General features: G+C 50.3%; 5 protein-coding genes across 5 annotated transcripts; 3 read left to right on the top strand and 2 right to left on the bottom strand.

Annotated features, from left to right (window-relative positions):
- Positions 1–64: 64 nt before the first annotated feature.
- On the bottom strand, positions 65–1,753 carry T310_2473 (DnaJ domain protein; the record flags this gene model as incomplete). Its single annotated transcript, XM_013474662.1, has 5 exons — positions 65–226; positions 304–1,274; positions 1,340–1,433; positions 1,540–1,583; positions 1,648–1,753. 5 exons carry the CDS (start codon positions 1,751–1,753, stop codon positions 65–67), a joined length of 1,377 nt encoding a protein of 458 aa, XP_013330116.1.
- A 508-nt stretch (positions 1,754–2,261) lies between these two features.
- On the top strand, positions 2,262–3,870 carry T310_2472 (Squalene synthase; the record flags this gene model as incomplete). The annotated part of the gene is made up of 4 exons (XM_013474661.1): positions 2,262–2,329; positions 2,508–3,471; positions 3,529–3,711; positions 3,766–3,870. The coding sequence occupies 4 exons, from the start codon at positions 2,262–2,264 to the stop codon at positions 3,868–3,870; spliced, it is 1,320 nt and encodes a 439-aa protein (XP_013330115.1).
- A 1,137-nt stretch (positions 3,871–5,007) lies between these two features.
- Positions 5,008–5,824, top strand: T310_2471 (uncharacterized protein; the record flags this gene model as incomplete). Its single annotated transcript, XM_013474660.1, has 3 exons — positions 5,008–5,166; positions 5,238–5,267; positions 5,327–5,824. The coding sequence occupies 3 exons, from the start codon at positions 5,008–5,010 to the stop codon at positions 5,822–5,824; spliced, it is 687 nt and encodes a 228-aa protein (XP_013330114.1).
- Positions 5,825–6,010: 186 nt separating this feature from the next.
- On the bottom strand, positions 6,011–6,777 carry T310_2470 (uncharacterized protein; the record flags this gene model as incomplete). Its single annotated transcript, XM_013474659.1, has 2 exons — positions 6,011–6,483; positions 6,564–6,777. The coding sequence occupies 2 exons, from the start codon at positions 6,775–6,777 to the stop codon at positions 6,011–6,013; spliced, it is 687 nt and encodes a 228-aa protein (XP_013330113.1).
- Positions 6,778–11,843: 5,066 nt separating this feature from the next.
- On the top strand, positions 11,844–12,689 carry T310_2469 (aspergillopepsin-2; the record flags this gene model as incomplete). Its single annotated transcript, XM_013474658.1, has 1 exon — positions 11,844–12,689. The coding sequence occupies one exon, from the start codon at positions 11,844–11,846 to the stop codon at positions 12,687–12,689; it is 846 nt and encodes a 281-aa protein (XP_013330112.1).
- Between the last annotated feature and the right edge of the window lie 23 nt (positions 12,690–12,712).

The following is a 12,712-nucleotide window of genomic DNA, read 5'->3' as shown; positions in this document are numbered from 1 at the left end:
CATCTCTATAGCAGACAAGACGAGGAAATTGGAAGGAAAAACAACGCGTCACCATGCGAACACTTCACGATGCAGGTGTCCCATGAGCGCTGGGAGAAGGGTTGTGCTTGCTCTTTCTGTCTTCCTTCTTCTTCTTCTTATCGTCCTTCGTCTTCTTGGCGGCCGCTTCGTACATGAGCTGCTCGAAGGCCATGTAGTCGCCTTCTTCGTCAGGATCACGCTCGGCCTGGAAAAGGAGGAGGAAAGGTTAGCCATGGGTCCAATAAGAGGTAAATATTTTTGAAAAAAGCAGGAGATGCATACATTCTGGAAGATTGTGCCGATAATGACCAAAGCGTGAGCACGTTCAATCCGCTTCTCCAATTTGATGGATTTGTCGCCCAGGACCTTGTCACAGACGTCGCGCAGCACGCTTTGGATCTCGAACTTGCTGCCTCGCCACGCAGCCGCCAGGATCTTTCCCGTCACTTTCTTTTCGTATTCGGCCTTCTTCTCATCGGTCCAGTCGGCGCCACCTTTTTCTTCCAGCTTGGCCATCTCCTCCATCGTCATCTGAGCGTCAATTGCTGTCGAGATGGTGGTCCAAGTCTCCTTGGCCAGCATACCCTTGTCCTTCAATCGCGAGAAGAAACCGGAGATACCAAGGAACTTTTGCGACTTGAGGAAAGACGTGGCCTTCTGGAGATAGGTAGCACCAATCGCGTGGAGGATCTCGAGACCAAACGACTCCATCCGCAGGTTCTCAACCTCGAGACGGATCTTTTCCTCAAATGCGTGAGTGACCTCGGGGCTTTTGTCCGTCTCGGTCCAGACGCTAATACGATCGATGAGCTTGCGGGAGAGGGTCTCGACTCGCTCTTCGCGCGCCTTCCGGCGTTCTTGCTCATACGCGGCCAGGCGGTCTTGCTGCTCCTTGGTGAGGCCGCCCTTCTTCTTCTCCTTTTTGCGCAATTCTTTCTCTTCTTGTGTAACCCCTGCCGCCTCCATCCGGGCCTCCTCGTCCGGCTTGTCCATGATCGCTTGTTGCCCCAAGTATCGTCGAGGGGTGCTCGTCCCCGAACTCACGCCGGACTTCTCGGATGCGGGTCCCTGTGCCGTACCATCTTCATGAATCTTTAATTTCTCTTCCGTAGACTCGGCCAGCTCATCCTCTTCCGTTTGCTGCATTGTGATGTCCATGGTCGCGGTCAAGTCCTTCATCAATGATATCTCTCCGATGTAGTCGCCAAACGCATCACCACCAAAGATCATGCTGAAAAACGCGGCCGGATCCTCTACAGCGCCACCATCAGTAAAACATGCACTGTCCTGATGTCGCACTCGGAAGTATAAGACTTACCGAATCCCCCGCCAGGAACGGCCTGGTCCTTGCCATATTTATCGTACTGTTTCCGCAGTTCCTCGTTGCTGAGGACTTGGTAGGCCTCGCCGATCTAGAATCAACACGTTTAGCTTCCATCTGGTGTGACCATATGGGGAAAAGCATAACTGCACGGCACGGAGATTTCTTGCGCGGGGCTATAAAAGGGCATCGCATACCGCTTGGAATCGAGCATGTGCAGTCTCATCTCCTGGGTTCTTATCTGTCGACCAGTTCGGCCTTAGCATGCGTCACAAGAGCGGTTGAATGAGCCGAGGAGAACATACCTGGGTGGGTGGTGATGGCGAGCTTCCTGTATGCTTTTTTGATCTCAAGCTCGGTCGCCGTCGGCGGGACACCGAGGATGTCGTAGTAAGTGGTGTCGACGACCATGGTGGGCAGCGCTGCAAGACAAGGCTGCTCGTCACCGGAAGGAAAAACCACGAACGGAACTGTCAGAAAAGGATGCTATATCCGGCTGAGGTGAGACCGGCGAGACAGCGCGGGGGGGGGTTACCTGTTACCTGTTAGGCAAGCATGATATTATTCTTCCTGGGATTTTTAGGTGTCCGTCACGGGTGTTTGCACTGTTTGTTATCTTATCGCTGCCGGATCGGCGCAAATGGTTTTTCCCGCCCCTTAAAGTAGCCTGGCACCGCGGTCGAAATTAAATTAAATCGCCCGTTAAAATTCAGCTTCACTCCTCACCGAACCATGGGGGTCGAGAGCTGTTGAATTCCGCCATCTTTCTTTCACTACCCTCTACTTTTTTCATCCTAACCTCCTTACATTCCTAATTCTCTGCTCTCGTCTCTCTTCCTCCACCCCTTTTCGCATCGTCCTGCAGGTGCTGGATCACTGAGCTGTCGGCCGTGAGCGTGGCCGATTTTGGGCTGTCACAATGGGTCTGTTAGGAGATGTGATCTACTATGCCTTCCATCCCAACCAATTGAGGTCCATCATTCAATGGTTCGTTTTTCTCCCGGGTTGATCTGCTAGACCGTCGGGGTTGGCGTCGACTAACCGGGGTCGCAATCATCTTCTCGGGCAGGAAAGTCTGGCACAATCCCGTGCATGAACGAAACGAGGCCGAGGAACCGGAGACACGGAAGATTTGCTTCCAATTCTTGAAAAAGACCAGTCGCAGTTTCGCTGCGGTGATTGCGGAGCTCCACCCTGAGCTGCTGGTCGCCGTCTGCGTTTTCTACTTGATCCTGCGTGGTCTGGACACCATCGAGGATGACACCTCGATTCCGCTCGCGACCAAAGAGCCATTGCTTCGCGATTTCAAGAACTTGATCGAGAAGGATGGCTGGACCTTCGACGGCAACCGGCCGGAGGAGAAGGACCGCGAGCTTCTCGTGCAGTTCCACAATGTGATCACGGAGTACAAGAACCTGAAACCGGCCTACCGGGCCATCATCAAAGACATCACAAACAAGATGGGCAACGGCATGGCCGACTACTGTCGCAAGGCCGAGTTGGAAGGTATCAGTGTCAACACGATCGAGGAATACGACCTCTACTGCTACTATGTCGCTGGTCTTGTCGGCGAAGGATTGACCCGACTCTTTGTCGAAGCGGAGTTTGGCAATCCCGGACTGCTGGCCCGTCCAAACCTGCACAAGTCGATGGGTCTCTTCTTGCAGAAGACCAACATTATCCGTGACGTCCGTGAAGACCATGACGATAACCGGCACTTCTGGCCCAAGGAGATCTGGTCCAAGCATGTCGACAAGTTTGAAGACCTGTTCAAGCCGGAGTACCGTGAAGCCGCCCTCAACTGCAGTTCCGAGATGGTTCTGAACGCACTCGAACATGCCGACGAATGTCTCTTCTACCTCGCCGGCTTGCGAGAGCAGAGTGTCTTCAATTTCTGCGCGATTCCGCAGTCTATGGCTATTGCTACGCTGGAACTTTGCTTCCGAAATCCAGCCATGTTTGAGAGGAACATCAAGATCACGAAAGGTGACGCCTGCCAGCTGATGACTGAATCGACGCAGAATCTGCGCGTGGTCTGCGAGGTCTTCCGACGCTACGCACGCCGGATCCACCAGAAGAACACGCCCAAAGACCCTAATTTCCTCAAGATCAGCATTGCATGTGGAAAGGTGGGTTTCCTCAGTGCCTTCTTTTCTGGCCAGGTCAAACTGACGCACTTCTACCAGATTGAGAGATTTGTTGAAACGCTCTTCCCATCGCAAACAGCCGAGGATGCTCACCGCAAGATCGCGGGTAAATCCTCCGAGGAGGAAGAGAAGAAGAAGCGGGAGGCTGCGGAAGCGCGCGAGGACATGTTCATGATTATGGGTATCATGGCTGTCATTGTCACGGTAGTAACCGGTCTAATGGTAGGAAATGATCTTCCCGCAGCTAGTGTGACCGACTAACGAAGACGTTCACAGCTTGGAGCTGCATGGCTGATGGGTGCCCGTTTCGATCTGGCCTTCAAAGAGCTCATGAAGGGCAATTTCCGACCGCCGAACAAAATCACACATTCGGAATTATAGTTCTTACGAAGTTGTGATCTTGTATGATGTAAGATTTCGATTCTCCTGGTGGACCTGTGACCATACGAAATACCTTACTTGGCCTTGTGAGATATTATTACTAATAATTGTCCGTTCGTGGACATATGTGTATCTATCTAATATGGACCCGCAGATGATTTGAAACATTCCCTTTTTCTTCTTCAAGTCAAGGTCGAGGCCTTGCTTGCATGCAGTTCTCTCTCTGGTCTGCTGACTCGCTCTCTCTCAAGACTGCTCAACAAGCTGTTGTTGCTATTAGCACGGATGTCAAATTACGATTCAGTCTTCTCATGGCTAGAGTCGTGCCGAAGAAGTGCTTAGATCGAATTTACACCGGTGACGTACTGGACGTGTGTCTCTTGCTCATGCGGGCGTGGCATACGTCTATTGCACAACCGGGACATGCCGTATACCTAGATAGGTCGAGTAACTAGTCGGGAAAAACATGTTAGCTAATCTACATGAAAAGACCTCCAATCTGTAACAAGACAGGATTGACCTTAATGAATAAATCTTGTTAGGCAGTTATCTCAATAAACAAAATGAATCAATCTTGCAAGATTCAACAATTCCTGCTGTTTGGACAAGTTCCTCTGTCGACGGACGGGCTATGTCTACAGTATGTATGTACAGTACATACCCCTTATTGATTCACAATCCTAATATTAGGATTCTTTGGCAATTGGTAAACTAACTAGGTAGGTATGTATGATACATAACTCCGGAATAAGTAGTTAGTGACTGTCTGGTTAGGTAATTCTCTTCCAAATATATATAATTTTTTTAATACGAAACTTTTTTTTAACCTCATCTCTACCCTCAGTACCAAGTAATATCAGAACATTATTATTTTTTTTTAAAAAAAAAAGGAGACTACGTATACAAAATTCAATTTCAACTAGCTAAAAATCGATAATCTTTCGCCCCCTTATATATATGTGATTTTGTGGTGCAGTATGTTAGTAATAACAATCAATCAAATGGTCAATTTCAAGGCCAGTGGGTCTCTATCTATTTATCGTCGGTTTGTTATGTTGTATCGCTTCTCCATCGGCCACTAGGATAACGACTACAACTGCGACTACAACTACGACCCGAAGTTCACAACAGAACACAATGAGTACAGAATCGTCATCGTCCTCGCCATCTCCATCATCATCAGAAAAGAAGACGTCTCAGAAGCAGGCGGACACCAGAGATGACAAAGCACTGCCAAAGCTGACGCCCGCCGAGTTCAGGGTGTATAATAGGATGGCGGAGCATATGGATCAGTTTGTAAGTTTTCTCCCTCCTTGCATTTAAGTAGTGGGGGTGTATACGAAGGGCCGGCCTGCCTGCCTGTCTAGAATATATGGTATAGTCTCTCTAATCGTACTGTACGTACTGGATAATAATACTATGACTTTTCCCCCTCCCCATCAACTGGGGGGTCCAGGGGATGCTCTCACCAGCACAACCATTTCCGCCTTTCCTGGAACGAGCTATACAACGCATGCGCCAACAACAAACGGCCCGCGGGGATGTCGATCCGGCAGTTCATCAACCGCGGGCTCACGTTCGTCTCGCAGCTAAACATGCACCACCAGATCGAGGAGCAGAGCATCTTCCCCGTGCTGGCGCGCAAGATGCCCGAGTTCCGCCGCGACGTGCACCTGCTGAAGCAGCACAGGCAGATCCACGCCGGCTTGGACCGGCTCGAGGCGTATCTGGAGAAGTGCCGCACAGGCGAGACGGAGCTGCAGCTGGACGAGATGAAGCGGGTGATGGACGGGTTTGGGACGGTTTTATGGGCGCATCTCGACGACGAGGTGCGGGCGCTGGGCGCGGAGAATATGCGTCGGTATTGGACGGCAGAGGAGATGAAGCGGTTGCCGATGTAGTCGATGAAAAGAAGAAGAATACTTTGTGCTTGGTAGAGATCCAGGTCCTCTAGTATGTACTGTACATACTTTGAGCATTATAGGAGTAATATTTCTCCTCTAGCCATATTGCCCCCTTGCCTAAAAATACTAACATCTATAAATACGTAGCGTAGTATTATATTAAGTAATCATCTAAGGTAGAGAATAGAACTCCGTTACTAGGTACACACTGGGCATATAGATTGAACACTCGCTGGCTACAGACCAAGCGGCGTTTCTCTCCAGAGTAACTTTTCTGCTTTGAGCTCGTCTTCAAAATCCTCCCCGCGAAACGCAGCGCGCATCATCTTCTCCATAGGTTCATTGTTTTCCACGCCGTAGATCGCCTTCGTGAACTCCCAGTACGCAGGGAAGTACCCCGCGCATTCCCAATCGATGATTCCTGACAGACGACCTCGGTCAATCAGAATGTTAGAGGGATGGAAGTCCGCATGAGTGAAGAAAGATTGATGCTGTCGGGAATGGACCGGAGCAATCTCCTCTCTGGTCGTGGATCCCACGTACTTGTGGACCAGATGGTTGTTGAAATCTGATTCCTGATTGAAAGGACCACATTGACCGTCGGGAAGCCGATGGTCTATCATCGGGCCCCCGACAGTATTTGCGAACCGGTATGGTGTGAAATTCGAGGCTCTGGGTTTTGAGACAGGCGAATTCTGTCCAGTATACACTGCATAGCACGTCAGTACAGCATTCTGAAAGTACAGCATTCTGAAACATAATCTAGTCATCATCAGCTTATATGACTACCGAATCCAGTTAGACCGGTATCGCCATGAACTTCCAACACATGGCGCGGTGAGTTGTAATAACTATGAACTCTCTGCAGAACGTATCGAGCAGCACTGTCAGGATCTACCGCCTCAGTCACGAATTCTTTCAGCAATAAGTGTTCTGTAGGTGTCAATTGTGCGGACTCGATGACTCTCAGTGCGGTGTCGAGATTGCTCTCTCCCGGTGCCATGGCTGTAGTTCTGTTGGACGGACGCTATTCGAGGGCAGAACAACAGGCCTGCCTGGCACAGTGTTCGATGAAGATGACGGACGGACAGATGAAACTGCCAGTGTCATAGGTCCCTACATATGTGTAGATAGGTGAAGAAGAAGTAGCATTAGGTAGGTAGTGATGCATGCAGTGATCGATCGCCATTCCATCACATGACTCTGCATGGATTATCTCCACCTGGAAGGAGCGATTTTACCAACCAGCATATCTTCTTAAGCGCCTCCCAGAAAGCCCAGCGCATGTTCGGCGAATTATTCAGTAGAGGGAAAGAAATGACCAGAAAGTGCTTCTTTTCAAAACATATTTGCTTGTTATTACACTGTTTCTTGCGGATGATACGCACCTGATGGTACCTAAGCTATAGTCGCCGACATGATGCGGATAATAGTCGCTAATTTCTCCTTCCATTCAGGAGCGACAGAAGGCCCCTAATCTCACCAGCCTTGTCTATCCAGAAACAGATCAACTTGATGAGATTGACTGATTGGCACACAATTCCCAACGTTGGTGTCACGAAGCGCCAAGGGACGAAGAGCCAGGCGCCTGCTCAATCACACTAGGGAGGATATTTCTCGCCTTCATCAATAGGAGGAGTCTACAGTTGTCAACAATGGATGCGTTCATATATATTCTACAAGAAAGTCCGTATCATCGACATACGGCAATGTTGGATTCCAAAAACGTCTGTTGGGCTACACCTGCACTTCTCCCACTCTTGCAATATGGATGATTCTGGCTTAAACTTCGATGCCAATGGCTTTTACATTCTTCTGTCTGATTTGGGAGATACCGGTTCCACTGGGGATTGTATTCAGCCAAATCGCCTGACGAGGGCATCATCTTCCATCTCATCAATCCAGAAAACACTACCACTTGGATATACGAGACCAAGTCGAGCACACCCGTACATGACCCTCAGCCGCTTTTACTGGCCTTGAAAGTGGCGGTTATCAAGCCGATCCTGCACGATGCCCTAAGCGAGCGTCATGGCACAGATCCCTATCCAATACTCGGCGCGTTTCCGGGAGGACATCACTTGCCGTGTCTGGGTCAAAGAGGCACTCTTCGCGCTTGACGACGAAGGTTATATCAAACTCACGAAAAGCGTTGACGCTATTGACAATGAAGCGAGATCGGAAGCCATTAAAAACAAGTATCTGAACCACAGCAATCAGTTGTCAAGAGGCTGGAAGCTCTGCGTGAAACACCCAAGTTTGGAGCAGATCGCATATCTCTTGGAGTCGCTGCCGAACATCGCAGAAAGATATAGGTACCTGCATCCATAGCCCTGCGTCTGAGGAGCCTTGAAACTGATCTCCGATGTACATGCATCTAGATACCTTTGGCTCTGGCCCTACGGATTCATATAGGACTATTGTCATATCTTCCTGCAAAGCTTGACAGGTCTCGCTTTACTTGACTGGTTTAGGCACGGTACATTAGCTCGGATAATCTATGTATGCGAAGGAATTCTGATACCAGGTTTGCCTGCTTTATTTTTGGCGGCGCAAACAATAAGAACGATTGAACTTTGACTCGACTACTACATTTCCTAGTATAACACATGGGACGGCAGTGATCAGAAAACAATAGGAAGACTGAGTTTATGCCCAAAAGCTCCAGGGAATATTGTCGTCTTCTATCTCCTTCCTTTGTCTCGGATATTCTCGCCATATTCCTTAATAATGTGTAGTAATATTTCTACCTAATATTTGCAACAAGCACGCGACAGTGTGCAACAACGGATGTTGATTTCCTTTATAGTAGATCTGGCGATGATATAGGGATGAATTCTCGGCGCGAGTTAAAGCCAATACTATATGCTATTACGCCATTTCCTCTCTCATTCTCTCGAGTTACATCGGCCCAGTGTGATTAACAATAATGGCTTGGAGGTGGGCAATGGCTCAAAGTGTCGGAAGTCTCCGAGGAGGAGTCGAGTTTTGATCCCGGAAAGCACTAAAAAGTAGCTCACTGGGAAAGAAAAAGAAAAGGCTGTCTGTATAGCATAGGATCCGCACTACGTGCTGTACTTACCGACTTACCTAGGAAGGCAACTGCTCCTCAACCAGGACCATGTGGAATTTGCACTCTGGATGAGCTCACAGAACCTGCGTCTTGGTGATTTTGGACTTATTACCCTAATAGGGATGTCGCACAAAGCAAGCAGCAGCAGGTCTAGACTCTGTGATCTACAGGCACCATCATCCTCTGGAGAAATTTGGTGATTTGACAGAGGAATTGCGTGAGGTTGGCAGTAGTCAGAAAGGATTATAATTCTCGATCGCGTCGTCGATCACGTCAAACCAAGCCGAGCGGCACAGGACAACTGAGAAAGGGTATTAATCGGCGCTGTCTGTCGAGCTAATTAAGTATGTCCATTTATGCACATACATACGTGCATACATAGCCTAGCAGCAGTGACGGCTAACGTCTGACCTCCGAATTGTCCGGAGCAGCGACGTTCTAGGAAATGGTTCTCACTACCTAGGTAGCCAATAAATGGTGTTTTTTTGATCCCTGAGTGACGATGAATGGCTGTCATTTTCGCACTAGACTTGGGCACGCAGCTAGCTAGCTACCTGCAGCTGCAGGAAGTAGCATGGCAACTGCATCATCATGCATGTTGTTTATGAGCCTTAATCAATTACTGTTCCGTGGATAGCCGTACATCTGCTGTATTATACAAAGCATTGTTTAATCCGTAGTTGATTAGTGAGGAGTCAGAGCAGGTACATTCATACTCCTAATCCGGACCTACCCATTAGCCAGTCTATATTCACAGGATAGAAAGCAGAAGATCAGGGTTTGTCATTATAGATAAGATAGATTATCATTCAACTACAAGTACCTAGTTAGTAATCAGAATTAGAGCTATATCTACCTATGGACGACTGTCGATCCCCGACTCAGTGCCGGGACCAATGTTAGTCAAAAATGACCATTAGATTGCGACTTTTTGAGGATGAAAGACGAGAAATAGATTAATAATGACGCCAGACTAACTAGTATGGAGTAGTTAGGGGAGAGAATCCATGCCTATCTGCCGAATTTTCCGACTGTCAAATTTAGAGATCTGGTGTGGGGGCAGTCTGCTCTGTACAAGTACCTAATTCATGAGTAACATCGCTTGCTGTTTGTCTGTATGTGCTACCAATATTTTAGGTAGATAATTCAAGCAAGGTTCGGCCACTGCAGTCTGAAGATTGAGTATCGGCTGCCATCTATGGAGTATGCTCGAGTCAATGAAGTTCCACCGTTACAGTGGATGGCGGAGAGTACCGCAGAGACGGAGACGCAGCTTCTCTCCCGGGACACGAACCGCTTACCTTATCTCTTCCCGAGTCTTGCCAGGAACTGAAATGTATTGTCAGAGGAATTGATCATCACGAGCAGATATCAATGCTTTCTTTATGTTCCTGTTCGCCATCATCTTCTAACGCTTGTGGCGTCGTTAGCTGGCGATGGTACGATCGAGCACGGCGCCCCCAGCACATCCCGGACGCCTCCCCAGTCCCCCGTCCAACAAGGCTGAGACCTGCGTGGTTTGTGCAACACAGCTTGATGAATGACTCGACCGTTTTTCAGAGTCATCTGAACTGCATTGTATTCTTGGCAGTGCTGGTACCATCTCCCCCACGGCACAATCACTGCCGACAGCATCACCGTGGAAATGTGACCCTCAAAAATGAAGAAGCTTTCCGCCAGGATTTCAATGTTGCACTCGTTCCTCCCCAAGGTCTTGCAGTGGGACCCTTGCAGGGGCCGGCTGAAGTTAAGTGCTAGCAACAAAAGCAGAGCTAACGAGTGGGACTACGCGCTACAGTTAGGCTTTGCTGCGAGTCAATCTCCGATCCCCTAATACGCATGATCTGTATTTCCGATGTGGAGAGCTGTACGCGAACGAGAGGCAATAAGGACTTCAGGACTCTGGATACGATTGTTGGACTATGGTTCAGTAATTCAACGGTGTCCTTAGGTCTGCGACACTCTTGGCAACCCAGAAGCAGTCGTGATAGATGATCTTCTTGGCGTCATGGATGTCGCTATGCCCAGGATTGAGATTGATGCTGCACATTTGTCCCATGTGCGGTAATCAATCCAGATATGATGCCATCGAAAAGGGAAAAAGAGAGAGCATCTCGCCATGTGATGATTGCCGACATGCTTGTATTCGCATCATTTGCGGCTGATGAGCAAGTCAGCCGATGCCACCCTGTCATCTCCGACTGAACCCAACCGGATCTTGGCCCCGTTTCTGTCGCTCTTGCAGCAATCGTACTGGCTGCTAAATTTACGGTTGTTTAGCAAGCAGCACGCTAATCAGCATGTGCGACTCTAACACTGTCGATCACTTGGGGTCTTGATTCTACTGCGTACTGCGTACAGAGTACACGCTAACCAAATCATCCGGAGGTTATGCCTTGCTAACTGACCTCGATAGCTCTATTGACCTGCATGTAACTCCGAAAGGAATTGACTAACGACTGCCAGCTTGAGCCGCTCTCATCATTCTGCCGGGATGATGATGTTATTGCAAGGCGTGTTTCTACAGCCGGAGCACGTCAATGGTGTTGTTTCTCCAGTCTACATGCATTCCGTCTCCATCTCTGCCTAGTATACGGGATCCCTGTCGGACTGTATGTACAGCACATGCATACCACTCGCCGTCCCCACACCCCTGGCTGATTCTTGGCGCCCTTGCAACACCGAGATGCCACCAGACCATGGATAAGCTGCGGAGGACGATAACGGAATTCTTGCAGATGCATCCGCGGCCCGCGCAGCCCATGGAGCTGCTGTGCCAGGCACGCATGGGACTGCTCCTTGCCCGAGCTCCATACTGCAGTGCTCCTTGGCACGAATGATGCTGAATCTCAGATTATTATCGACAGCAAGTATATAATGGGCCTCGAGACCCTCCCAGAAACATACCGAACAGTCAGGCTCCGCCTTCTCCAGTCCACCTCCCAGATCACCATCACCTCCCAGGTCAGCGCAGGACCATACTCCTCTCTACCACCATGAAGTTCTCCGCCATCCTCCTTTCCCAGGCCCTACTGGCGGCCTCTGCCCTGGCTGCTCCCAAGGGCCACGGTCTCGCGGCGCGTGTGGCTGCCCGCAACGCTCGCAGCCGTCTCTCCCATCCCAACATTCCTGCGCCAGCCCCTGAGACTGTGGGCGAGGAGAAGATCGCGCCCAACCGCACCAATGTCGACTACAGTTCCAACTGGTCCGGCGCTGTCCTGACCTCTCCACCCTCCGGCAGCACCTTCACCTCCGTGTCGGCGCAGTTCACGGTGCCGTCCCCATCGTTGCCTCAGGGCAGCCAGCAGTCATCCTCCGCGTCGGCCTGGGTCGGCATCGACGGCGACACCTACACGAATGCCATCCTCCAGACCGGCGTCGACTTCAACGTGGACAGCAACGGGCAGGTGTCGTACGACGCGTGGTACGAGTGGTACCCGGACTACGCGCACGACTTCACGGGGATCAGCTTCAAGAGCGGCGACGTGGTCAGCGTGTCGGTGACGTCGAGCAGCAACAGCCAGGGCACGGCGGTGATCGAGAACCTGACCAACGGGCAGAAGGTGACCAAGACGCTGTCGGCGCCGTCGTCGGGCGCGACCCTGGGCGGGCAGAACGCAGAGTGGATCGTCGAGGACTTTGAGAGCGGCGGCGGCCTGGTGCCGTTCGCCAACTTTGGCACCGTCAAGTTCACCAAGGCGAGCGCAGGCACGTCGAGCGGGTCGTCCGTCGGCACCGACGGCGCGGACATTCTGGACATCCAGCAGAACGGCAAGGTGCTGACGTCGGCGTCGACGCCCAGCTCTTCCGAGGTGGATGTCACCTACACGGGCGGCAACTGAAGCAGAAGCAGAAGCAGAAGCAG

This window comes from Rasamsonia emersonii (genome assembly GCF_000968595.1).
Source record: "Rasamsonia emersonii CBS 393.64 chromosome Unknown ctg1118621760030, whole genome shotgun sequence".
Lineage (NCBI taxonomy): Eukaryota > Fungi > Ascomycota > Eurotiomycetes > Eurotiales > Trichocomaceae > Rasamsonia > Rasamsonia emersonii.
Note: the sequence above shows the minus strand (reverse complement) of the source record. Positions and strands in the feature narration are given on the sequence as shown.